This window comes from Tauraco erythrolophus, chromosome 22 (assembly GCF_009769465.1).
Source record: "Tauraco erythrolophus isolate bTauEry1 chromosome 22, bTauEry1.pri, whole genome shotgun sequence".
NCBI lineage: Eukaryota > Metazoa > Chordata > Aves > Musophagiformes > Musophagidae > Tauraco > Tauraco erythrolophus.
Window position 1 is genome coordinate 223,477 of NC_141486.1, and position 23,811 is coordinate 247,287.

The following is a 23,811-nucleotide window of genomic DNA, read 5'->3' on the forward strand; positions in this document are numbered from 1 at the left end:
CCGAGGTGTCTCCTTGCAGCCCTGGCACATGCCCCGCTGCTGCACCTTGGTGAGGTTTTCGATCTTCAGCATGTCGTTGTCGGCGTCACCGCGCAGGACACGGTGCCGCTCGTTGGCCACGTCAATGTCGTCCTCGATGGGTTTGGTGGAGACGGGCAGCCGCCTGTGGGAGGGCACACAGGACAGGGTGGGCGTGCGGGCACGGGAGCCACCTTCCCACATCCCTGCTGGGAATGCCGCATCCCTTACAGGGACGGGCAGCTCCCCAGCTGGCACCCGCTGGAGGGGCACCTTGAGCTAAGGGGTCTGGATGGCAAAGCTTTTCCCTTTGGCCAGCCCCCCCGAGCCTGCCCGTCACTCCCTGGCCGCACTCACTGGGGCTTCCGGAAGAAGTTGTACTGGCACATGATGGTGATGAAGAAGCCGACGAAGCCTTCGATTGTCATGGCAACGAGCCCCCGTGTCACGATGTCCCATTCGAAAGGTGATTTCATTTTATCGAACTGCCCTGAGTGGGAAGAAGAGGACAGAGCAGCTGGGGACACCTTCCCATGGGGACAACCTGGTCGTACATCTTGAGCTGGTCTGTGACAATGCCACTGTCCTGCTCCCGTATGCCCTCCCCTGCCACAGCAGACTGGGCTGGCTGGTGCTGCTGGCACCAGGGCTGGTCACAATAGGCTTCTCATCTGCAGCACGCGTGCTGTTGAAATCATCTTGCAACTCTTCAACCTCAGTAGGATGAATCAACCCAACTGAGAGTGGGTATTGGATGCATTTGTCAGATCCTGCCCCCAGAATTGCCCCTCGCGATGCCAGCAGCGCCTGGGTTATACAGAAGCTGCTTGAGAAGCTTTTCGATGCCAAGATGAAGCTGCGAGTAACAAAAGGCTCATTTGGTCCGGGCAGCGCAGCCCTGCAGGCAAGAGACCACGGCTGGAAGGGAAGAGCCCCCTTGCAGTCCCCATCCCTCGAATCACAGCGCGGCCCCACCGCGGCTCCACCGCAGCCCCACCACAGCCCCACCGCGGCCCCACCGCGGCCCCACCGCCGGCAGTGTGCAACAGCAGCAGAATCGCACAACTCTGCCACAGCCTCCTGTCCCCGTGGGGCTGCTATGTGGGATGGCCCAAGAAACCACTTTCAGCATCACCAGCACCACGCCACGGTTGACCCTCCACCACGTCTCTTCGTGCTCCCCAGACTGGTTCACATCCCCCAGCTTTTTGCTCCAGGTTGCTCTGGGCCTCAGGAAGCCCTGCAGGGCAGGTGGAGGGGATGTGCCAGCACCGTGGTCCCCTCCAGCCCCACATGCCCCAGAGCGAGGGAGGGAGGGAAGGAGAAGCTATACCAATCTTGGCATAGTATTCGTTGATGTACTCGTTGTATGCCATCTCCATCAAGCCATGGCCCAGGTTGTAGTTAGGGAATACAAGGAAGCAGCTCTTCAGGTAGCTGTTCACCACCTTCAGGTCCTGTGGGGATGGGCAGAGAGGACACAACCATCAGAAACACCCCTGAGGACCATGAGTACATGGCAGGATCAAGATCCCCACCAAGATACGGCCCAGTCTGGTCCCACAGCTGACCCTGCTGGGAGCAGGAGTTTGAAGCGGAGACCTCCTGAGGTCCATCCCAGCTTGAGCTGTCCCACCACCCAATGGCAGCTTCTCCCTTCCCAGTGGCCCCAGGCAGAGCTGTGAATCCCATACCTTGTCATGTTCAAAGAGCTGCAGCAGGAACGTGGCAACGGTGGCTGTGATGCCGATGAAGAGGTTGATGACGATGAGGAAGACGTAGGCAGAGCTGGGCACCTCAAACCAGAAGGAGGCAGGGTACATGATGGGGGTGATGGACCAGCTGGGAAGGCAAGCAGCGGGGCGCACGTTAGCATGGCCAAAGAGGACCTGGGCAGCACCAACCGTTGATCTTTGAGACTGCCCATCTCCCAGCCCCGTCCTCCCCGGGCTCTCCCACCCCAGCCCTCACAGCCCACCAGCTACAGGAGCTGCAGAACATCAGCGAGATGGGCAGCACGGAGGCCGGATCCTGCCCATGTAGCCACAGTGCAGATGGGGCATTGGAGGGACCCACCAGTGCACCCTGACCACCCCCCTGGGCAACGTACCCATAGAGCAGGAAGAGGGAGAGGACAGCGGGGAAGTTGGTGGGAGAGGTGTATGCCGGGAGGTCGAACACGAACAGGATGATGATGCAGCATGTGGCCGGCACCAGGTAGTTCAGCTGGAGAAGACAGAAACTTCTTTAACTGCCCACGCTGGGCCTGGGGGGCTTGGCCGGTGGGGCCAGGCACTCTGCTCACCATGTCCCACACATAGTTGGCCAACCAGTAGATGACAGGGTCACAGCCGCTCACGAACTGCAGGTGTTTGGCCTTGGTGGCCTTTTCAGCCACCAGGAAGACGACAAAGCTGGCCGGTACGAAAGACATGGCCACGATGATGAAGATGGCAATCACCACATCCGTGCCTTGCAGGCTGCACGGGGAGCAAGGAGGAGAGCAGGGACTCCGTCACCCTCAGCTGCCCAGGGAAGGGCCACCCGTCCCGGTGTGGGACAGCCGCCGTGCACAAGGCAGGGCATGGCACAGGGACCCCCCTGTCGCCACTGCCCAGTGCCCCCCATGCAGCCTGCAGGGCAGACGCCCTGGCACTCCCCTGCCAACAGCGGTGAGGAGCTGCCACCCTTCTGCGCGGCACCCGCCCTCCCTCAAACCCGCTCCCCGGACCTACAGATAATCCAGGGACAGGCTGGCGCTCGTCTTGTTCATGGGGTGGTTGGTGACCGTGATGCCTGCAGGAAGGCCCATGAAGAAACAGGAGTGTGAAAGCTGGCTCAGGGCAGAAAATCTTGCCCTGGTCCTGGCTCCGAGCGGGAGGACACGTTTCCTCCCTGCAGCTTGGCAGGTCGAGCCTTCCCTCACCGGCTGGCAGAGAGCAGCCTCGGACATGTCACAAGCCCAGGGGCCTTCAGGCAGCACTTTGGGACGTTCTGCCCCAGCCCAGACCTCAGAGAGATCAGACAAGCCCCAATCTCACAGCCAAGGCGTGTGACCCACCCTGCCCCAACTGGCACTAGGTCCAAGAGGGCACGCTGCATGTTAAAGCCTGGTTGGATCATGCCCTAAAGCTGTTCCTGACGTGCTTCTGCCCTTAAACGCCTCCAGGTGCTCACCATAGGCAGCGGGGTTGCCTTTGCTCTTGGGCAGGTTGGCTCGCAGGATGGCGTTGTTGAGAGCATTGAGGTAGGTGGGCATGCTGTGGTAGCCCTTGTTGTTGTAGAAGACCTGGAAGAGCAGACAAGAGCGGTGAGAGATGGCAAGACAGCTGCGCCTGTGGCAGTTGTACTGGAAGGGAGGGATGGGAGGGGAGGGGATGGGATGGATGAGATGGCAGAAGATGAGGTAGGATGGGATGGGAAAGCCACAGGGCAGGTGTCCTGTGCTCACGGCTATGGGAAGAGCAGGTCACGGCTGACCATAGATTCATAGACCATGCTATGCCCCATCCCTGGAAGTGTTCAAGACCAGGTTGGATGAGGCTTTGAGCAACCTGGTGTAGTGGAAGGTGTCCCTGCCCATGGCAGGGGGGTTGGAACTGGATGATCTTTGAGGTCCCTTCCAACCCAAACCATTCCATGTTTCTATGCTGGGCCAGACCCGCTGGGGTGGGAGCTACTAAGCACCCCAGGGGGTGAGAGCCCCACCGGATTCCCTGGTGGAGAGCAGAGCTGTGGGTCAGGGGTCCCTGCTGTGCAGGCAGCACTGCCTGCCCCCTTCTCCTGCCCACTGCTGCTGCTGCTGCCCACCCATCTCCCAGCTGCCGCGGGGCGCAGCGCGGTCCCACCTGGGCTGTTCTCCGGACGGCGATCTTGCGCACCGTGGCAGGAGCCCTGGCCCCGAAGGAAGCCGGGATGGATTTCTGGACGTTGCCGAAGGTGAGTGCCCCGTACCTGTGGGACAAGGCACCGCCGAGAAGCTGTGGCTGCTGTCCCCTGCCCCCAGGAGGGAGCCACGCTTGAGCCCCCCGGGCAGGTGTCCCCAAGTCCCCAGTCCCCCACCCCTGCTGCGGGGCACAGGGCAGACCCTCCTGGCCTCCCCTCTTGCCTGTGCAGCCGGAAGCGGTCTGAGGTGTAGAGGAGATACTCGGAGACGTTGCGCCCTGTGATGTCTGCCAGGATGTCCCCCGTCACCACCTTCATCTGCGGGGGGTGGCCCCCCACGCCGCTGGGGCAGGAGAAGCCGGTCCCCTGCATGGAGCACGTGCACTTGATGGGCTCGTGGACGATGTGGGGCAGGGCAGGCGCCGAGGTCACGGTCTCTGCAGAGCAGAGGGCAGCTCACAACCAGGCTCCCGCCTGCCCCGGCCACCCAGGACAACGTGGGGCCAGGGGCTGAGCTGAGGGGTGCCAGCCAGGCAGGGAACGCTTGGGCCCATGGCTGGAGCCCCATCTGTGAGAGGGCTTTTGTGTCCTGGGGACCAAGAGAGACCCAGAGATGGACATGGGCAAAAGCCCTGGGGGACAGAAATGGGTTGGAGAGGGGGCTGGAGAAGGCAATGGTGGGCACCGTAGCCCAGCAAGGGTGGCACAAGGCTGGCCAAAAGGCTCTCGATGGAGTCACCATCCCGAGGAGCTCCACCAGCACTGCCAGGGCTGAACAGGGAGCGGTGCTCTGGGGCCAGCACCAGCTCTGAGCCAGAAGTTCAGCCCAGCGATGCTCCCCTGTGGCCAGCCCAAGCTGGCAGGCACTTCCAGTGGTCCCTGGAGCTGCTTCTGTGGGGGGAGACACATCCTCTCCCTGCTGGGGATGAATCCCAGGCCTGGACACACTCAAGCACCAAGCGCAGGCGATACCTTTGACAGTGGAGAAGGTTGTGGAGTTCCAAGCACGGAGCAGGTCCTCATCCACCGAGATGGGGTAGTCGGAGGGAGCTGGGGATGGAGGTGGCGGCACAAAGTTGGAGAGCGGCAGGCCCTGCGTGAAGGAGTCGATGCACATGGCGTCAAAGTACTTGGCCGCCAGCATCTTGGACTCGTTGCTGTTGAGGTTGAGGGTCTGCACGGGCTGGTCCAGCGTGTTGTTGAAGGCCGTCTTGAGCACGCAGGTGGCCCCCACTCCGGAGGGCAGGTGGAAGGTGTTCACCAGCTGCTGGGGGCTGGCATCAGGAGACAGCCTGATGCTGCGGGGAGAGGAGCGGGTGAGGAGGAGCAAGGAGCAGGACACATGGGTCTCACCACCTTGGGTCATCTTCTGCTGGGACCTCCCTGAGGCCTTGGCACACATCACAGCTGAATGGGCATGGCTGAACAGGCACATGCAGCCCATGCCTGGCATGAGCTGAGCTGCTGATGGCAGCCAGCGTCAGGGCTGGCACCTCTCCCAGAGACACCCTGGGGAGGATGGAGGCTGCCATCTGCGAGGGGACGTGGCACTGGCCAGGCTCTGCTCCCAGCCCGAGTCAGCTCCAGTGCCAGCCCTGCTGTGGGCTGCCCTCCCTGCCGCCCCCACTGCAGTCCCAGGGATGGACACAGGGATGGGGACGGGACACCGGTCACCACTGAGCAGCGTCTCTCACCGGTACTCACGCCGCTCCTCATTGGCGTAAGGAATGAAGTTGCCCTTGGGCTGGGTGTAGTTGTGGTACTGCGATGGCGAGAGGATGAGGGGTGGCAGGTCACCTGCGGGCACAAGGGCAGGAACCTGCTCGCACTGCAGCGCCGCTGCGCACCGGCAGACCGGCGGAGCGCCTGTGAGCCCCAGCCCCCACCACCACTGTCCCCTCTGTGGGCAGAAGGGGCCACCAGCAGCCCCCGGTGGGTGGGCGGGCGCCTGGCACACACCTATTTCGGGCACAGAGAGTGCCACCGTCATGGCCACGCAGACGAAGAAGGCGGGCAGGAGGATCTGCGAGAAGAGGGCCTTGGTGTTGCGCTTGGCGCAGTGGAAGCGCTTGACGATGAGCCCGTGGAACTGGCGCAGCTTCAGCCACGAGCCCTCCAGCTTGAAGCTCCCCTGCCCAGCCAGGTCACGGTCCTCTGCCTCCACCTCCGCCTCTTGCTCTGGGAGGGGAGAAGGATGTCAGCCCCCCGGTCCAGCCGCTCCTGCACCCCCCTTGGCGCCCATGGAGCTGAGCTGGGCACCAAGCTGGGCACCACCGCCCCAGGGGGACAGGGCAGCACCCAACTCCAACGGCCACTGAGCCATGGCAGCACCGTGGTGTGAAGCGAGGCAGCTGGCTGGTGGGTTCCTCTTGGCCCCAAATGGGAAATTTAGACAATAGTTTTTTAAAAAAACACCTAAATTGGGGCTTTTTGGCAGAACTCCACCATTTTCCCACCAGCTCTCCCAGCTGGCAAGAGATCAGCACAGTCTGGAAGGGAGGACGGGACATGAGTAGGGGGACCCAGCGAGGCAGCAGGCACAGGCTGGGGCTCGGGGAGCTCTGCCCTGGCACCGTCATGGCTCTGCTTCCCCCAACCCAAATCACAACGCTCAGAGCAGCCCCAGCCGGGGAGGGAGGGTGCCACGTCCTGGAATTAACCACAAGAGCTGCTGGGATAACCCAGAAAAGGATTTGCGAATAAAACAGCAGCCTCAGGGCACCCGCCCGCACCCTCCATCCTCCAGCAACCCCAGCACCAGGCAGGGAGAGCCCCGAACCCGGCTCAGGGTATGGAGGGTGAAGCCACCAGCTGGAAGATGGCTCCGTGCCCACGGGCCAAGAGGTGACAGCCCGACCAGGCGCCAGTGTGAGGAGCGTGTTAGTGGGGCGAGTCTGCGGGGTGGCACTCACGGGATCCGGGGAGGCAAAGGGCAGAGCCAACGTCGGCTGCGCCCGCGGCTCAGCGCAGGACTGCCCCGCATAAATGCTACCAGTTTGGGGGTGGAAACTGGTGGCAGCTCCCACTCTCAGTCCTCCCACCCAGGCTGCGGTTCTCTGGGCGCAGCGTTGGCGGATGCATGTTCGGACCCGCCGCGGGGTCTTGCCCCGGCCGGCGCAGCCCCCCCATCTCCAGCACATCCCCCTGTGCCAGCCGAGGCCAGCTCTGCCCTGCCCAGGTGCAGGGACGGGCACTGCCACTGTCCCAGCCACCCTCCCCGTCCCAGGTGAGCAGCTCCCCCAGCCCCTGCCGCTGGCCGGGCGCCGCGGCACGAACCTTGCAGACTGATGTTATCGGGGTCCTGGCGGTTATCGAACAGGGGCGCGTAATCCCCAAAGAATTCCGAATAAGCCCCACCTTCGTCGCCGCGCACGGAGCCCACCGAGGAGGCTGAGCGCAGGGACGCCTGCGACTGTGCCAGCTTGGAGCAGGTCACCAGGTTGCTGAGCTCCACCTCGGGCTTCTCCGGCACGGCCGCTTCAGCCAGGGGCTCCCCGTTGGCCTCAGGCTTCGGGCCCAGCTCGGGGGCAGGTGGCTGCAGGGCGTCCTTCTTGGACTCCTTCATGTCTGGAAGGAGAAGGGGGGGTTGCCACCAGCCATGCCACCCTTCACCACGGCATGGCACAGAGCGGGGACGGATCTGCTCTGCAAACCCAGAGCAGAGCAGAGGCTGTCTGCACTTGGACGGGACAGGCTCCACTGGAGACCTCTCCTCCACTGGGACATGGACAAGAGGAGCCATAAAGTCCACGGCCCCTCGCCAGCCCCAGCAGCGCTGCGTGCCCCCCCACCGCCCATACCCACGTCGCTGTTCTCCAGAGACTGGTCCTCCTCAGACACCTTCAGGAAGACCTCCTCCAGCGTGGTGTCCATCAGTCCGAAACTGGTGAGGTCCAGCTCCTCCAGGCTCTGCTCCAAGTGCTGCGGAAGCAAAGCGCTGCATGAGGAGAGCAGGAGGTGCCCACAGCACTGCGGTCCCCCCACGACTGCCCGCCTGCCTGCCCACCCCGCCAGCCCCCACCCCTACCTGGAAGAGCCTCTCGAAGCAGCCCTTCTTGACGGCCTCGCTGGGCAGGATGTAGGAGAGCTCAGTGTTGGTGTCTGAGATGAGGAGGCAGGAGGCCACGTACTTCTTGATGAACTGGGAGACGCGGGGCTCGGAGCAGGGGCTGACAGCGGAGTGGGCTGGGGGGCTGTGTGGCTGGCCCGGCTCTGTGGCAGAGGGGCAGCACCGGGCGGTCACTTTGCACCAGGACCCACCACGGACACCCTACACCCAGGGCCACGGGGGCTCCTCCAGCCTCCATTGTGGGTTGCTGGTGGCTTCCCAGCTGCCTTCCTGGCCTGCCCTCCCCACGGCCCATGCTGGACGCCCACCCACCGGACAGAACCAGCGCCTGGAGGCAAATGCCACCACACAGGGTCTAACCTGGGACCCAGACCGGAGAAATCAAGGCTGAGCGATGCCACCTCCTACACCCCTGCCCTGGCCCCCTCCGCCCTCCATGTGGCCTGAGACTCCGGGTGGGAGCACTTGGGTGTTGACTTCTCACTCCTCTCCCGGGCTGAAGAAGGGCTGGTCCCATCTACTCCTCTAAACACAGAGTCCCACCGCCCTCCAGACCTGTGCCGTTCCTGGTGTCCGACTGCTTCTTCACCACCGTCAGCTTGTAGCCGTCGCCGTAGGTGCTCTTGAGGAAGAGCGGAGAGCCGCAGCACTTGAGTTTGCCATGGGAGATGATGGCGATGCGGTCACCCAGGAGGTCGGCCTCATCCATGTGGTGCGTGGAGAGCAGGATGGTCCTCCCTGGCGGTGGCACAGAGCCTCATCAGAGAGGCCAGGGCCACTGGAGCCAAAGGAGCAATGCCAGGCTCTGCCCATCCCCGCTCACCTGGCTTGTACTTGAGGATCAGGTCCCAGATGGCCCTGCGTGCATACGGGTCCACACCAGCCGTGGGCTCATCCAAGATCACGGCCCGTGACCCGCCCACGAACGCGATGGCCACTGACAGCTTCCTCTTCATGCCCCCGGAGAGGGTCTGCACCAGGGAGTGACGCTTGTTGGAGAGCTCCAGGTCCTCAATCATCCTGGGGACGGGGGAGAAGCACCAGGGATGCCGGTGGGGCCGTACCGGCACCCCATGCCCACGGGGAGCAGGCAATGCCTCCTCCCTGCCTGCTGGCTTCCACAGCCTGATAGCCCAAGTTTTGGAAAACACTTAGTGGAGCTGCTCCAGGGGTCACCTCTGCTCCCAGATCATCCCTTCCCCCAGGAAGGGGACCTACTCACACAAAAGGCACGGCTGGGGTAAAAGGGGGTGCCTACTTGTCCATCTCCTTGCGGATCTCCTCCTCCGCCATGCTCTTGAGCTGCGAGTAGAACCAGAGGTGCTCCTCCACCGTCAGCCTGTCGAAGAGCACGTTGTGCTGCGGACACATGCCCAGGTTCTTCCGGATCTCGTCCATCTCCGTCCGGATATCGTGGCCATAGATGGTAGCGGAGCCCGAGGTCGGAGGGAACAAACCAGTGAGGATGGACCTGGATGGATGGAGAAAAGCAACAACGTGAGAGACCTCGTAATCCTCCATCTGGTCCTAATCCCAACGACCACCTCCAGGAGCATCTGCTGGGCCCACTGCCTGTCCCCGTTTTGTGCCACTCCCCCAGGCCCCTGGTGCCCTGCGAGGACATCACGCAGCACCTTCCCCACCCACTGCAGTTGGCCAGAAGGACACAGCCCAGGTCCACCCCGACGGGCACTCACATGGTGGTGGTTTTGCCCGCGCCGTTGTGCCCCAGGAAGGACACCACCTGGTTCTCGTAGAGGTTGAGGCTCAGCTTGTTCAGCGCCAGCTTCTTGTCTGTCTTGTAGACCTTGGTGAGCTTGTCGATGCAGACAACCAAGGGGAGGTGGGTCGGCTCCTCCTCGATGCCCCGTGTCTCCTCTGCCGCAAGAGCGGGATGGTGAGGCTGGGCTTGGAGCCAGGCTCCCCGGGCACCACCTCCCCACCTCCATCCCGCAGTGGCCATGCTGGCTCGTGGCCCCTTCCCCTCTGCTTCTCACCCGCTTCTCTCCTCCCACACCATGGGCAGCAGCTCCCAGACATGGTCAGACCCTGCCCCAGTGAGGGCACAGGGGATACACAGGGGTCCAGCAGGACCTTGCAGCAGAGCCAGGGCCACCCCCAGGCCACTGCCCACCGCCCCCGCCTGCCCTCACCCAGCCGCCGGCTCTCCATGGCGCAGGCCTGATCCTCCTCCATGATGCTGAGGCGGGTGGTGCGGGACCAGGGCCAGGTCCACTCCCAGGTCTCCACTCGCCCGCTGCCCAGCCAGTAGGACTTCTGGAGGGGGAAGTACCAGGGCCGCGGCAAGCCGAACATGCCTGCAAGGACAACCCTGTGCAGTCAGGGCTGGCCCCGCTGCGGGTCCGTGCCGGAGCCGGCTGGGGCAGAGCCTGGCACAGGTACGGGCACGGGCTTGCAGGTTTCCCCAGCTCAGGGACACCACCGTGGGGTGGGGGTTGCGGGTGCCCTGGGCAGCTGGGCTCAGGGCAACGCTGCGGGGCCAGGCTGGGAAGCAAAGTCCCGTGGGCTCTGGGTTTGACCAGGGAAGCAAAGGAGCAGCGGAGGCTCCATCCCCCGCGGGCAACAGCGGGGAACTCCAGCCATGGGCACTTTGCTGCGCTGCAGCTGGCCAGTGAACCGAGAGACGCGACAAGATCTCCAGGGAACCTGCTGGTGCCACCAGTGGGTCAGGGCACGTGGGCAGTGTCCTCACAGGACACACACAGGGGACCCCAAAGGCACATCGTGCCAAAACCCACCACGTCAGGGCGGAGCACCCCTGGGAACCAGCGGCGTCCCCAACAAGGAGGCTCCCGTAAGACCAGAGGTGCCTTCATGCCCCACTGCCCGCACGTACCTGGGTGCACGGCCTCAATGTACCACGTGAGCACCCCGTACACCACAGCATCCACGATCAGCATCATCATGGACAGCAGGAGGTTGAAGTCATCTCCTTCCACAGGCGACTGGCTGAAGGTGTGCCACTGGATGCCCACACCGGCCACCTCGTACAGCGCAAAGTACTTGGAGCCCAGCCCGAAGGCCGTGGTGGACATGAGGGACTGCAGAGAGGTGGAGGGAAGGGAAGGGGACATCAGCAGGAACCACAGGCCAGCTCCAGCAGAACAGGTCTGGGTGAATTCCTACTTGATGCTGCCCCACCCAGCCCCATGGAGATGCTCCCTGCCCTGGGAGGCACCAAACCTTCTGGAGATGCCTTCAAAGCCCCATCGGGAGGTGGTTCACACAGGCAGAGGTTTGCCCAGGGCTTGGTGACAGCTTGGTGGCCTGTGCCCGGGGCAAACCAGGGGCCACGCACCTCCCCAGCAGCCGCAGCCAACTCACCGCGATGCACTTCTCAAAGGCCGTGATCTTGTCATGCGCCACCTCCTCCCGGATGGCCACGTACATGTAGGGCACGTAGCTGAGGAAGTAGATGATGCCGCCGCAGGCAGAGGCCAGCTTGGCCTTGGAATAGAGCACTGACACCAGGAAGCTGCAGGGAGGACAGCGTCACCACAGGTCCTACCCCACCAGGGCTTTCCCCACGCCGTCTGATTTTGGTCATGTTGAGGTGATAAACTGGCCCCTCAAATCAGCTGGCTGGAGGCACCTGTGCTCCTCCACCAGCCCTTGCCCACACAGCCCCCAGCACCCTTGCCTCAATGGCACACAGACTCCGTGCCCCCTCACCCCATGGAGCGGACCAGGCAGCTCACCAGAACATGATGGTGGCCACTGCGTAGATGGCGAGGAAGAGCCAGATGATGAGGACATCACTGTGCATCAGGACCTTGCCGTACTTCAGGATGGCGGTGAGTGCCGTGACGGAGATGGAGAGCTGGACGAAGCCGGTGATGAACCAAGCCACCCAGTGCACTGCGTTGTTCAAGCCCATCATCTTCATCACCTACGAGGCCAACACTGCTCAGCGGGGCTGTCCCCTACCCTGCACATCCCCGCAGCCTCGCTTGAGGGGTTCCCAGGGGCTGCCAGGAGCAGGCAGGCCACAGCACCCTGTGCCAGGGCACCAAGGGGCTCAGCTCCCTCCAGCGCTGGGCAAGCCTCATGCTGGGGATACTCGGAAGGACCAACTCAGCCCAGGGTGTGGGATCTGCACCTGCCCCAGCTCACGCGCCCCAGAGATGTGGAGAAGGTGCCCAGGGATGCAGCATGGAACTGAAGAGCTCAGGGATGCCAGCTCCTCCCCAGGGATCCCAGCTCCTCCCCAGGGATCCCTCCCACCATCCCCACCTCTTTCAGGCGATGCTCCTTCTCCGTCACAATGTGCTGGATCATCATGGCCACCGAGTAGACCCAGGAGATCACCATGCACAGGGGCATCATGTGCTCGATGACGAAGAGGAAGCTGGTGGGGCAGAAGAGAGGGAAGAGCTGGCTGGTGGCACCACCACAGAGACCCGCTGTCCTGGTTTTGGCAGGGATAGAGCTGATTTTCGTCTTAGCAGGGGCTGCAGTGCTGTGGTTTTGGAGGTGGTATGAGAACAATACTGGTGCTGCGCTGATGGTTGCAGCCAAGGACTTCCAGTTTCCTGTGCTCTACCAGGTGCACAAGAAGACAGGAGGGAGCAGAGCTGGGCCCAAACTGGCCAGCGGCACATTCCAGACCACGTCATGTCCTGCTCGTTAAACAGGGGGAGTTGGCCAGGATCGCTGCTCCGGACCGGGGTGGTGAGCAGTCGGATCGTATCGCTTGGGTTGTACATTCTTTTATTATCATTGTTGTTGTTATTATTATTCTCTTCTTCTTCTGTCCTACTGAACTGCCTTTATCTCACCCTGCAAGCTGTCTTCCCGATTCTCCTGCCCATCCCATTGAGCGAGCAGCTGCGTGGTGCTTCGTTTTGGCTGGGGTTAAGCCACGACACCCGGGTTGGCCCTGGGGCACAGGGTAGCAGAGGGGCTCACCCACCGCCTGCAACAACCAGCTCTTTGGTCCAGCAGCTCCTTAGTGCCCTGAAAGAGCCTCTCCAATGAGCCCAGAGAACAATCTAGTGTCCTGGCTGCCAGGACCTGGCAGGCAGGTGGGCAGCAGCCATGGGCTTGGCCTGGTGCCCTGCCTACCCCTGGAGGGCTGGTGGCTCTGGGACTTCTCCAGGTGCTTCCTCCAGACCACTGTGTTCAATAACCACCGATGGAGCCATGCGCCATCCGTTCACCATACTCCTCTTGTTCTCCCCAATTTCTTTCAGCCTCCAAGACACTCTGCAGCCATGAGTTCCTCACTCCAGCTGTGAACTGGGCACAAAATCCTTGCCCTGCTTGCCTAGCCTGGTTGCTCATCACTTCCAATGTCACCAACCTCTCCCAGGCCCTCAAGCTTGTCCCCTTTTCCCAGCCAAAGTGTCTTGGTCTGTGAAGGGGAAGAGGGAAGGTCCTGCCCACCCTGCCCACACAGCTGTTACTCACTCATCCCGGGTATAACACGGGTATGGGAACATCTGCACGTAGTTGCCGGGTTCCACCACGTCGTGGCCAACAAACGTGTTGATGAGGGCGCGCTCCATCATGTCTGGGGAGGAGGAGAGGCCAAGCTGAGTGGGCAGCGCCGGGCAGGGGCCAGGGACATGGGCAGCTGTGGCAGGGAGCTGACACTCACCCTGGATCCAGACGAAGCCATAGAGGAAGTAGAAGCGGCCGCCGGTGTTGGGGCCGGGCCGCCAGTACGCCCGCCGGATCTCGTTGGTCTTCTCCGTGAAGCTGGAGTTCTGCCGGATCTTGTACATGACGTGGGGGGGCAGCGAGCCGTCCCTGTTGGTCTGGAAGATGACGCCTGCGGGCAGCGGGAGAGGCAGGAAGCCCGCTGGCACCACGGGAGACAGCCACACCAGCTGGCCCACAGTGCTGTGTGACCCGCAGGGGTTCAGTGTGTCCCAGCCAAGGGCACCACGAGGGCTGCCACGGATGAAGAGGGTGGGCAGGACCCTGGTATGGGATGTAAGGGCACATGGACAGCAGGCAGCAGCAGTGGGAGAGCCAGGACAGCGGCAGGGTGCTGCGCCCAGCTGGGCTCAGCCAGGGGCAGAGGATGGGCACCATGAGATGCCTGGTCCACTCACCCACCCAACACATGCACCAAGGGAGCCACGTCCCAAAGCCAGCAGCCCCGGCCCAGGGCACAGCTGGAGAAGGACATGGCTTCAGGGATCGCTGGGAAGGGGCTGGTTCCTGGGGACATACTGGCAAAGACTGTGACGTTGTCCTGGTAGGCCTGGTTCAGCGTGTAGTTGACGATGCTCTCCTCATCCGGGAAGCCTTTGAAGATGTCCACGCTAACCTAGAGGGAGGGTGAGGCTGGTGAGATCCCACTGCCCCCAATGGGTCTGGCACGTGGACCTTGCACACAGTACAGTTTGTGCCACCCAAAGCCACCCCACGAGCCCCCAAACCCAATGGTGGACTGGGACGTCTACTGTTGACATCTACCCCAAAGCTCCTGACACTGCAGAAGCCACTTTCTCCTCCAGGGCTCCTGACCCACGGCCTTAAGGAGGTCCGAGCGGACCCAACCCCTCTTCAGCCTCACGCAGCCTGGCTGCAGGCAGTGGGTGCCGCTCCAGCACCCGTGTTCCCACAGGCGGGCACAGCCTCACCTTGGCCATGAAGTGGACCCAGCCGCAGGCAGCATTGTCGATGGTGTCCAGCTGCTGGAGCAGGACACTGGCGTTGGGCAGGGAGAAGTTGCCGTTGAGGAAGTTGTGGAGAACGTCGCTGTCAGAGACATTCAGGATCTCTGGGTGCTTGTGGAGGTCAGCGGTGAACTGGGACAGAGAGGGAGACACGGGAGGAAGAAGCTGGGGTACAAACTGCCTCTCAGCCCCCTGTCCTCCTCATGGGCACAGACAGCACCCAACGCTCCTCCTGGGGACGGGGACACAGCATCCACCCTACACAGGGAACCAGCCTGGTCCTCACAAGAGCAGGGCGGGCATCCAGGAGCACCCAAGATCTTCACATGAAGAAGCTACAAGGTGTCTGGGCACAGGAAACCCCCTTCCCACGCCCAGGGCAGTAAAGCCCAGGCAGGCTCGGTCCTCACCGCACTGTCCTACCTGCTGGAGCCAATGGATGCGCCTCTGCAGCCTGCCCTCCTCCAGGTAGGCACGGATCTCAGGGGAGATGTTCAGCCACGCCTTGGCATAGTGGGTGACGTTGCCCACAAAGGCGAAGGTCTCGTTGGCCTGGGTGGGAGGGAGGTCACGCAGCGGGAAGAGACAGGGTCCACCGGCCCTCTGGGATGCCCAGCGGTCACGAAGGTATCTGCCCACCCCTCAGCAGGCATCGCTACCCCCAGCAACGGCCAGGGCAGCTGCCTGCTCCTGGCAGCTGGTCCCTTCCTCCCTGCTCAGCCCTGGCCCCGCTGAGCCCGTCTGGGCAAGGAGGTCCCTGCAGAGTGGGGCTGGTGGGAGAGGATGGAGGGGGGTCCTGGCCTCTGCACCCTCACCTTCAGGATGACCTTGTCCACTTCAGTGCCCACGGGCGCATAGAGGATTTTGGGGTTGCTGGTCATCAGATGCACGAGGAGGCCCAGGTTGCGCTGCTCCTTGCTGGTGAAGCCCAGCGAGCTCATGTTGCCCTGCTTCAGCGCCTCGGGCTCGATCGTCCTGCGAAGGGGACTCTGGCTGCCAACCCCGCTCCAGCCCCAGCACCCCTCAGCTGGGGGCAGCCCCCTCCCCTGCCTGCCAGGGGATTGCACACTGACTGCCGTGCCAGCGCAGTGCTGCCCAGTACGGGCTGCTTTCCCCTGCTGCGGCACAGGATGCAGTGCAGTATCCATCTCCCGCATGCCCATCAAAGGAGGGTGGCCCTTGGCCACTGGCAGAGGCAAGGTGCGCTCTCCCACACCCCTGTCCCGACCAGAGAGCACCTGGATCCTGCCCACTCCACTCCCTGGGGTTCCTACCGGTTGTTGCCGCAGAGGATGGGCTGCAGCCCGGCCCAGAGCTGCACGAATGCCGAGAACTGTCCCTGGGGGTTGTCACTGCCGGCCGGGCCCCCTCCAGCGCCCTCCTCCTCTGCCGTGGCATTGCCGGACGTGGCGTTGGCACCAGCCCAGCCGGTGCTGTTGGCAGTGGGCGGCGGGGCCTTGCTGGCACAGGCTCCCCTGGGCAGCAGCCTGGCCAGCGCCGAGAGGATGTCCACATCACGGAGAACCTTCTCCATCTCCACCAGGTCCTCCAGGAGGGCACGGAGGCGGTGCTGGGCAGCCGTGCTGTTCACCTCGTCCAGCTTCAGCTGCAAGGGGGAGCGGGCGAGGGGTTATCAGGGCTGGGGAGACAGGGTCCTGCTCGCTGGTGGGAGGGCACCAAGGGGGACCCCAAGCAGTGGCACATTCGCTTTCCTGGTTAAAAGGTTGGAGCTGTGCCCAGCTGGGCCCCAGACTCGTTGCTGTGCATCCCTGGCTATCGGGCAGCAGGAGTGCAGGCAAACGCTGGCAGAGTCTTGTTGGGGACACGAGACGTCCCTCAGGCAGGAGAGGTGGTCCTCTGTGACCACGAGGGATGCGGCAGACTCAGGCGGGATGAGGAAGGGGACCTCAGAGCCAGCCTCAAGGAGCTGTGCCACTGGGGACATTGCCAGTCCCAGGGAGAGGAGCCTGCAGGGACACGCTTGGAGGACGCTGGGGACACCCAGCCCCATCCAGTGGGCAGCGTCTGAGCGGGTGCCGGGAGGGGGAATCATCTGGCGTCCCACCACAGGGCTGGGCAGGGGGTGCCCACGTGGGATAACAGGGCGATGGGGAGGGGACAGGGCATGTAACAGAGCTCCCTGTCCCCACACGTCCTCCGGTGAGTAAGGAAACCCCACGCAGGGCTTGTCCCTGCCCCACGGCCACCCTAGAGCCGGCAGGAGGCACGGCCCGCAGCCCCCCAGCCCCGCTCTCACCCTGCTGACGATCTTGGGGGTGTCCAGCTGGTCCCGGAGCTCAGCAGCCAGCTGGGCGAAGCGCTCCCGGCGGGCAGCCCGGCTGCCGTTGCAGGCCAGCGCCCGGTACGCCTGCAGCAGCGGCTGCTGCGCGGGGGCCACGTGCAGGAGGCGGCGCAGCCCCCCCGGGCTCTGCTCACACGTCAGCTGCTCCAGCACCGGCCCGGTGAAGAGGACACCCTACAGGGCAGGGAGCGATGGGGGGCATCGAACCGGGGCAGCCCCGGGGGCAGGAGCACAGCAACGGTGCCCACCATGGCACAGCAACGGTGCCCACCATGGCACAGCAGCCACCCGCGCGCCCCGCTTCGCCCCGCGAGGTGCTCACCTCCATCTCGGTGATGAAGGCCTGGGGGCTGTCGGAGGCGGTGGGTGCCGGGGTGGCGCCGGCGAGGCCCAGGGCCTGGGAGAGCAGGTGGAGCAGCGCCGGGCGGCGTGGGGCTGCCGCGGGGTCTCGCAGCGCCCTGTGCACCAGCCCTTCCCGCAGGCTCCTCCAGCTGCTGGGGAGGCTCTTCTGCAAGGGGACCAAGGCGGGGGGCTGGTGGTGGTGCGGGGGGTCCCCCTCCGTGTGTCCCCCCAAGCACAGGATGAACAGCCCCACAGCACCCATATCCACAGTCTCCGTGGTGGGGGGGGAAGAAAAGGGGATGTGCAGATGCGGGGAGCGTGGGTCCCCTGCACCCCAGCCAGAGCAGGGAACAATCTCCCTGCTCCCTCCACAGCCATCATCATCCATCGCAATGGGAAACTGAGGCACTGGTGTGCCTCAAAGCACTAGGGGAACCAGCAGCAGCACCAGGACAGGACCCAGCCATCCCTGTTGCTGCTCTGGCCACCTGACAGCGTCCCACCATGTCCCCTCTGCCGGGATGGACACCCCCAGGTCACCCTGTGACACGGAGGACGAGCTCTGCCCACCACATCACCCGCACACGGCACTGCTCCTCACCTCCAGCTGCGTCATCTTCTCACTGGGGCCAAACGCGTCCCACAGGTCTCGTTCATGGGTCTCATCAGGTACCAAAGGAAAGGAACCAAAAAACAGGCGGTACACCTGCACCGGCGACAGGAGCAGGGCTGCTGAGCGCGCCAGGACCAGAGGCACCCGTTTGTCCAGCAACGCCCCAGCATAGGATAGCAGGGCAGGATGAGTCCTGCTCAGGTGCTTGATGACTCCCACCCTGCAGGTCTGGTGGTCAGGGCTCAGTTGGGGTCGAGATGTGCCCGTTGGCTGGGGCAGTGCGGACCTCTGCAGTCACCCACCTCCCCCAGGTCATCACCCACCTCCTGGGGTCACCACCCACCTCCCCCAGGTCACCACCCATCTCCCCCAGGTCACCACCCACCTCCCCCAGGTCACCACCCATCTCCCCCAGGTCACCACCCACCTCCCGCAGGTCAACGCTGGAGCCCAGGAGAAGCTCGGCCGTGCTGTTGGGGAGGGACAGGTTCTGTGTCAGGAAGCGGTGCAGCTCGCCCCGGTCCTTGGCCGCCCACGCCAGCGTGAAGCCAGATCCTGGCAAGGAGCAAGGCAGGGGGGTCAGAGCAGCCCACCAGCGTTGGGTACATGGCACAGCCCCACGCGGGGACGTATCACAGCTGGTCCTGCCCAGCACACTGGGACAGTGGCAGGGCACTGCCACCCACCACCAGGTCGCTGGGTGCCTAGCGGGTGGGCACCTCCATCCCTGCCCGCGCGGGCAGCAGAGGGGCAGGCAGGACACGGTCTACCTGCTCGGTTGCTGAAGTGGGTCTCCATGGTGCTGGGCTCGCTGCTGCTCAGGGCCTCCAGGCGCCGGCGCAGTGACTCCAGCTCCTCCTCCAGCCCCGGGTGCTGCGGGTCGAAGAGGCTGCTCTGCTCCACTGCTTCGCTCAGGTGCTCCAGGAGCTGCGTCACCCTGCGAGAGCCCAGCACCGCCACGGCTTCAGGGACAGGGACGGAGGGACCGGGACACCTTCCACAGAACTTGGGGGAGACCAGCCCCTCGGGTGCATGGGCAGCAGCGCTGCCTGCCATAGGGAACTGCTGCCGAAGGAATCCACCGTGCCAGGGGCACAAGGGAGAGCCCCAGAGGCTCGAGGTGTGCCCAGGGGGCACCTCCATCCTCCCAGCACCGGGCACCCAGGAGTCCATGGGGGAACAGGCTGAGACGTCTCCTGCACCCTGGGGACACGGTGCTCTGCACCCACCCAAGCACTGGAGAGGGGACACGGGCTCATGCCTTATCCCAGACTGGGCAGTGTTGGCATGGGAAGGGGCAGGTTGTGCACGGGAGCGTGCGGGGCAGGAGGGCGAGGGCACGACTCACGTGGAGTTGGAGTACTGCAGGAAGCCGAACTCATCGCGCTGGCCGTCGGGGCACAGGGACTGCATGACGGGCAGGATCCCGGCCGAGGTGAGCGGGGCCGCCGTGTAGAAAGCTGGAGCCAGCGAGAGAGCCCGGAAGAGGCCGGGGAAGGTGCGGGCAGGGAGACGGGGAGGCAGGGGGGAAGGCGGGGGGGGCAGGGGGCCACCGGAGAGACAGACACTCAGTTGAGAGAAGCGCGCACTGGGCACCACGAGCCCCGCGGGAGGTTGGCAGCCGAGGTCCGAAGCTTTCCCACCAACTGTCCCTGCTTGGTGGCCCCTGGGGACTGTGCCCAGCTCCTGCCACCCCGGCTCCTGCCCTCTGGCCCCTTCCCGCTCCCCCCTGGGTGACGGGTCCCTCCCCCCCCCAGGATGATGCCGACTTCTGCCGCTTGTCCCCAGGACGGCCGCCAACCTCCCCCGGCCTCTTGGCCCCTCGTTAGTAACCTCAGAGGCACCACCGGATCTCCAGAGGAAGAGGAGGAGGAGGAAGAATACGACAGGGAAAATAAGAGTTGTCACCTGCAGCACCCGGCCCCCCACCCCGCCCGGCTGCCCCGACGTGCGGCTGCTGGAGGTGGGTGGAAATGGAGACACAGGGTGGGGGAGATGGAAGAAACGAGGAGCAACGAGGGGACGGCAAACCTTCCCCCCTCCGCCGGCGCTGAGCCATCGTCCCTCCCCGGGACAGGCAGAGAGCCGCAAGGCGCTGCCCGCAGGGACCACAGCTGTCACCAGGCAGTGCCAGGCAGGGACCAGCTCTCGCCGCGGCCGGTGGCCCCGTGGTTAGAGGCGGTCAGTGCTGTTAGCGTGGCCACCACGGGCCAGGGCTGGTGAAGATGGGCTGCTGGCAGGGACCAGGGGCAGCCCGGGGCGGTGTGGCAGGACAGGCAGTGGTGGCTATGCCACGCTTTGGTGCCAAAGCCAGCACTTGGGTGGCATCTTGCGGCCTCCAGGCTCCTCGTAGTGCCACGTCCCGGCTCGTCCCAGCTGCAAGGGGCCAGGACAGGGACTCAGTGGTGGTGCAGGGGTGGGAGCCATCTTCAACCCCTTGGGGACCAGCCTGGGGGGGGACACAGGCAAGATGGGGTGACCACGGGCCACCACATGGGTGTCAGCACCCAGGAGGCTCTGCCCCAGGAGGGAGGTGAGAAGAAAGGGCAGGACAATCCAGGCTCTCCACCTGGCCTGGAGAGCCCTCCACAGCCCAGGGGGCTGGGGATATCGCTGCCAGTGGAGCTGGCACCTGGGAAACCTGGCACCAACGACCCGGTGGGGACACCACCAGCTCATGGGGGCACCACCATGGGCTGGCTGGGCAGCCCCCAAGGGGCCACGCTGCGCTGCCCAAGCTCATCTTCACCAGCCACAGAGGAAGGCTGGGGAGTTACAGAGGTGTGGATTAGGCCAGAGTGAGTTGATCCAAACTGGGCTCTTTCTCCCCAAAATACGCAGCCGGCACAGGCAGGGGAAGGGGGGGAGGTGCCCACCCGCTCCACCAACTTACAGACTGGTGCATGCAGTAGAGGCATGGAGGGCAGGCGGGCAGGGGAGACGGTGGGAAAGAAAAAGAAAACATGAGCAAAAAGAAAGAAAAACCAAACAAAAAAACTACACAACACAGAGCGCACGTCAGCGCCGGGGCAGGAACCAGGGCAGCGCCCGCCACCGCCCGCAGCCGGACCCACACTGGCAGCTGGGCTCTCCCTCGCTGGCACGCACTGAAACACAGGCTTGGACCATCGTTAGCCAGGCCGCCGTCGCTGCCGGCTCCCAGCATCTGCCCCTGGCCCCACCGTGCCACCCGCACACAGGCACCTGCCAGCATGGGCATCCCATGGGGCGTCTGCCTTGGCAAGCCAGCAGCTCCGCTCTGCCACCTCCTCCCAGTGGTACTGCCCGCAGCCCCGGCCAGAGCTCCGGCTGCACATCTGCAGGAGCCCTCAGCTCTGGTCCCATCAGTCACCTGGCAGGGCCCCAGAGCCCCCACCAGTGCCAGGCATGGGGTTCCACACCCCGTTCTCCCCTCCAGCACTGCAAGGAGCTGGGGAGCCCTTCCCAGCGCTGCCCTGGCTGCTCCTTGGGGAGACCATGGCTGTCCCAGCACCATCCAGCTCCATGTCCCCATTCCCCCGACAAATCGCCCCTGCCAATGGCAGCCGCAGGCCAGTTGGCACTGCCACCCTCAGGGGAGACCCCCAGGCTAGGACCGACTCTGAGTCTCCAGTCCCCCTGCATCAGCCCTCGGCTGCAGGCCCTGCCCAGCACTCTGTCCCCCAAAAGGCTCCTCCGGGTCCCCACCAGCTGTCATGGCACCCCCATCCCACCCAGGCTGTCCCTGGTGTGCTGGAGCAGCTCCCCAGAGCCTTGGGGTGGCCCCAAGGGTGGGTGCCACCAAGTTCGGGTGCCCCAGGCACCACCTCGCTGGCACTCACCTTCCTTCACGGGGATGGTCGGCTTCTTCTGCCGCAGCCCCAAGAGGATGAAGAAGAGCACCAGGGGAATGAAGATCTCAAAGGCCAGCACCCACTGGGGATGACACAAAGCAGAGGGATCGTGACGCTTGAGGACAGGATCCAGCTACCAAGGAGGAGCGCGGGCAGGACGGGGGTCCCCAGGGCACAGGTGCAGTGCAGCACCGTACCTGTGGCTTGCTGGTGGCACTGTCACAGCTCAGCTGGAGGCAAACGGGTCCCTGGGCACCCGAGGATCTCCTGCCTGCCCCATCCCACCAGAGGCACCTCGGGACAGGGAGGGTACCAAAGGGAGGACCCCTACTCCAGCAACGCAAACAGGGTGCTGGGGCTTGAGCCCAGCCCTGCCAGGCCACCGCAGCCGGGGCTGCCCAGGGAACACGATCCCAAGTCCTTATGGCCAGCAAAGAGCCGCATGCCTTCATCCTGGCAGTGCCCTCACAGCTGGCAGCTGCCCAGCACGATGTCCCCCTGCCACCCGTGCCACCACTGGGTCCCACCCGCGGGGCCACGCAGGGGCAGACCCCACCACTGTCAGGGCGAGGTTTGGTTTGGCCAGGCCCTGGCACCAGCTCCACGTGCAAACGGGGGGCAGCATGAGCGGTCCTGGCACCCCCTCCGTGCCCTCCCAGAAGTCTACGGCCGCACGGGATTTCCACCAGCGGCATATGGTAGATCACAGCAAATCCCCAGGAATCCCTGACCCCAATCGCACAGGCAGCCCAGGCTGGGCTCCATGCCCAGAGGCCCTGGGGATGGGCATCAGCGCCTTCAGCCACCAGCAGGAATGGGCACCCGGCACGCTGCCAGCACAGCTGCTGCCAGTTCGCACAGGAGTGCCCAGGCCACGTCACGGCCCCATCGCCTTGGCTGCTGAGTGGCAAGGAACTACTGTAGGTTGGGAAACTGAGGCACGGGGTGAGATGAGCCAACCTCAGTTCGCTTCAGGGCTGGGTGAGACCCTAGGCTGGTGTTGAGACCCCAAATCTGCTGCCACCATGAGCAGGGTTGGCCGCAGCTCCGTGGCTGGGATGGTGCTCGCTGCAGTGCCCAGGCACCAGAGGGACACGCAGCGGGGGCACAGAGGAATTTAACATGACAGGGGCTGCCTGGAAGGTCACAGCCAGCAGCGGGTGACAGAGTCAGGCCCTACTGTCCCCAGAGTGTCACCCCCACGCTGGCCTCGGCCAGGGGCTGCAAACGCTCTGCCAAAAAGTCACAGCTACCCAGTGAACGGTGGTGGGCAGAGGGACCCCCACCCCTCGATGGCACATGGTCACAGCAATCCTGTGGGCACCATGGCTGGCAGGGCTGTGGGACAGGCACAGCTACATCCACGGGTGCCCCCCAGTGCTGTCCTCCCCACTCTCAGCGCTGCTGATTTGGGGGATGCAGAGACTCCCAGAGGAAGAAGGGCTGGAGGGGACAGCGGATACCCCAGGAGCAGTGCCAGGGCCAGGGGGATGCCCATCTTTCTAGCACCACTGGTCCCAGGCATGGTCCCTGGTGTCACCATTCTTGTACTGGGGCGGTGGCAAGGGACACCCAACCCGCTCTGCTGCTCACTGCCTGCGCCCGCCCCGCTGCCTGTTTACCAGACACACAATGGGGGCTCTGTGCCCAGGCGCCAGCAGGACTGTCCCCCCATGCCAGGCTGTACCAGGCTCCCCTGGGGACTGTCGTGTCCTTGGTGGCAACAGGAGGGACCTGCTGGTTGTTATTTGTTTTTTTTTAAGTGGGTCATTGACCTTTTGCTCATCTCCTTCCCCAGACAGTCCCTGTCCCTGACCCCCCCCCCTGCACCACCACGTACTCCAGTGCCAGGGCAGGCTGCCCCCCACCACCGGCACCCAGGGTGACATGGCAGCAGAGCAGGACTTATCAGCCCATGTCTCTAGGACAGATCCTGCCCCTTTGGTCCCCAGGTCTGCCCCCACAGGAGTTTCCCAGGCATAGGGGTGCCAGGGCTGCCCCCCATCCATAGTGGGGCAGAGGCACTGGCACGCAGCATGGGAAGTGACACTGTGCCAAGGGAGCCTCAGGCACCCAGCATGGGCACCCAATGCTGGCAC

At 64.1% G+C, this 23,811-nt stretch overlaps 1 protein-coding gene across 3 annotated transcripts in view; it reads right to left on the minus strand.

The window, feature by feature from the left end:
- Positions 1-23,811, minus strand: part of ABCA2 (ATP binding cassette subfamily A member 2) — a 32,942-nt gene that overhangs the window by 3,181 nt on the left and 5,950 nt on the right. The window contains exons 2-41 of one of the 3 annotated variants that reach the window (XM_086625271.1): positions 21,701-21,794; positions 19,228-19,339; positions 18,650-18,816; positions 18,307-18,434; positions 17,868-17,972; positions 17,247-17,432; positions 16,880-17,098; positions 15,897-16,228; positions 15,438-15,597; positions 15,046-15,174; positions 14,587-14,754; positions 14,174-14,270; positions 13,593-13,766; positions 13,403-13,505; positions 12,227-12,341; positions 11,692-11,882; positions 11,318-11,468; positions 10,830-11,034; positions 10,126-10,290; positions 9,970-9,972; positions 9,670-9,850; positions 9,231-9,443; positions 8,796-8,992; positions 8,528-8,710; positions 7,931-8,115; positions 7,704-7,824; positions 7,180-7,470; positions 5,863-6,081; positions 5,598-5,700; positions 4,876-5,201; positions 4,127-4,340; positions 3,867-3,972; positions 3,196-3,307; positions 2,754-2,814; positions 2,324-2,498; positions 2,129-2,244; positions 1,713-1,860; positions 1,352-1,475; positions 376-508; positions 46-163 (exon numbers count right to left, since the gene is read on the minus strand). In XM_086625271.1, coding sequence (XP_086481397.1) covers positions 46-163; positions 376-508; positions 1,352-1,475; positions 1,713-1,860; positions 2,129-2,244; positions 2,324-2,498; positions 2,754-2,814; positions 3,196-3,307; positions 3,867-3,972; positions 4,127-4,340; positions 4,876-5,201; positions 5,598-5,700; positions 5,863-6,081; positions 7,180-7,470; positions 7,704-7,824; positions 7,931-8,115; positions 8,528-8,710; positions 8,796-8,992; positions 9,231-9,443; positions 9,670-9,850; positions 9,970-9,972; positions 10,126-10,290; positions 10,830-11,034; positions 11,318-11,468; positions 11,692-11,882; positions 12,227-12,341; positions 13,403-13,505; positions 13,593-13,766; positions 14,174-14,270; positions 14,587-14,754; positions 15,046-15,174; positions 15,438-15,597; positions 15,897-16,228; positions 16,880-17,098; positions 17,247-17,432; positions 17,868-17,972; positions 18,307-18,434; positions 18,650-18,816; positions 19,228-19,339; positions 21,701-21,794 — 6,330 coding nt within the window. Of the gene's footprint in view, positions 1-45; positions 164-375; positions 509-1,351; positions 1,476-1,712; positions 1,861-2,128; positions 2,245-2,323; positions 2,499-2,753; positions 2,815-3,195; positions 3,308-3,866; positions 3,973-4,126; positions 4,341-4,875; positions 5,202-5,597; positions 5,701-5,862; positions 6,082-7,179; positions 7,471-7,664; positions 7,825-7,930; positions 8,116-8,527; positions 8,711-8,795; positions 8,993-9,230; positions 9,444-9,669; positions 9,881-9,969; positions 9,973-10,125; positions 10,291-10,829; positions 11,035-11,317; positions 11,469-11,691; positions 11,883-12,226; positions 12,342-13,402; positions 13,506-13,592; positions 13,767-14,173; positions 14,271-14,586; positions 14,755-15,045; positions 15,175-15,437; positions 15,598-15,896; positions 16,229-16,879; positions 17,099-17,246; positions 17,433-17,867; positions 17,973-18,306; positions 18,435-18,649; positions 18,817-19,227; positions 19,340-21,700; positions 21,795-23,811 lie in introns of all 3 variants that reach the window. The other 2 variants (XM_086625270.1, XM_086625269.1) reach the window with 2 other exon arrangements.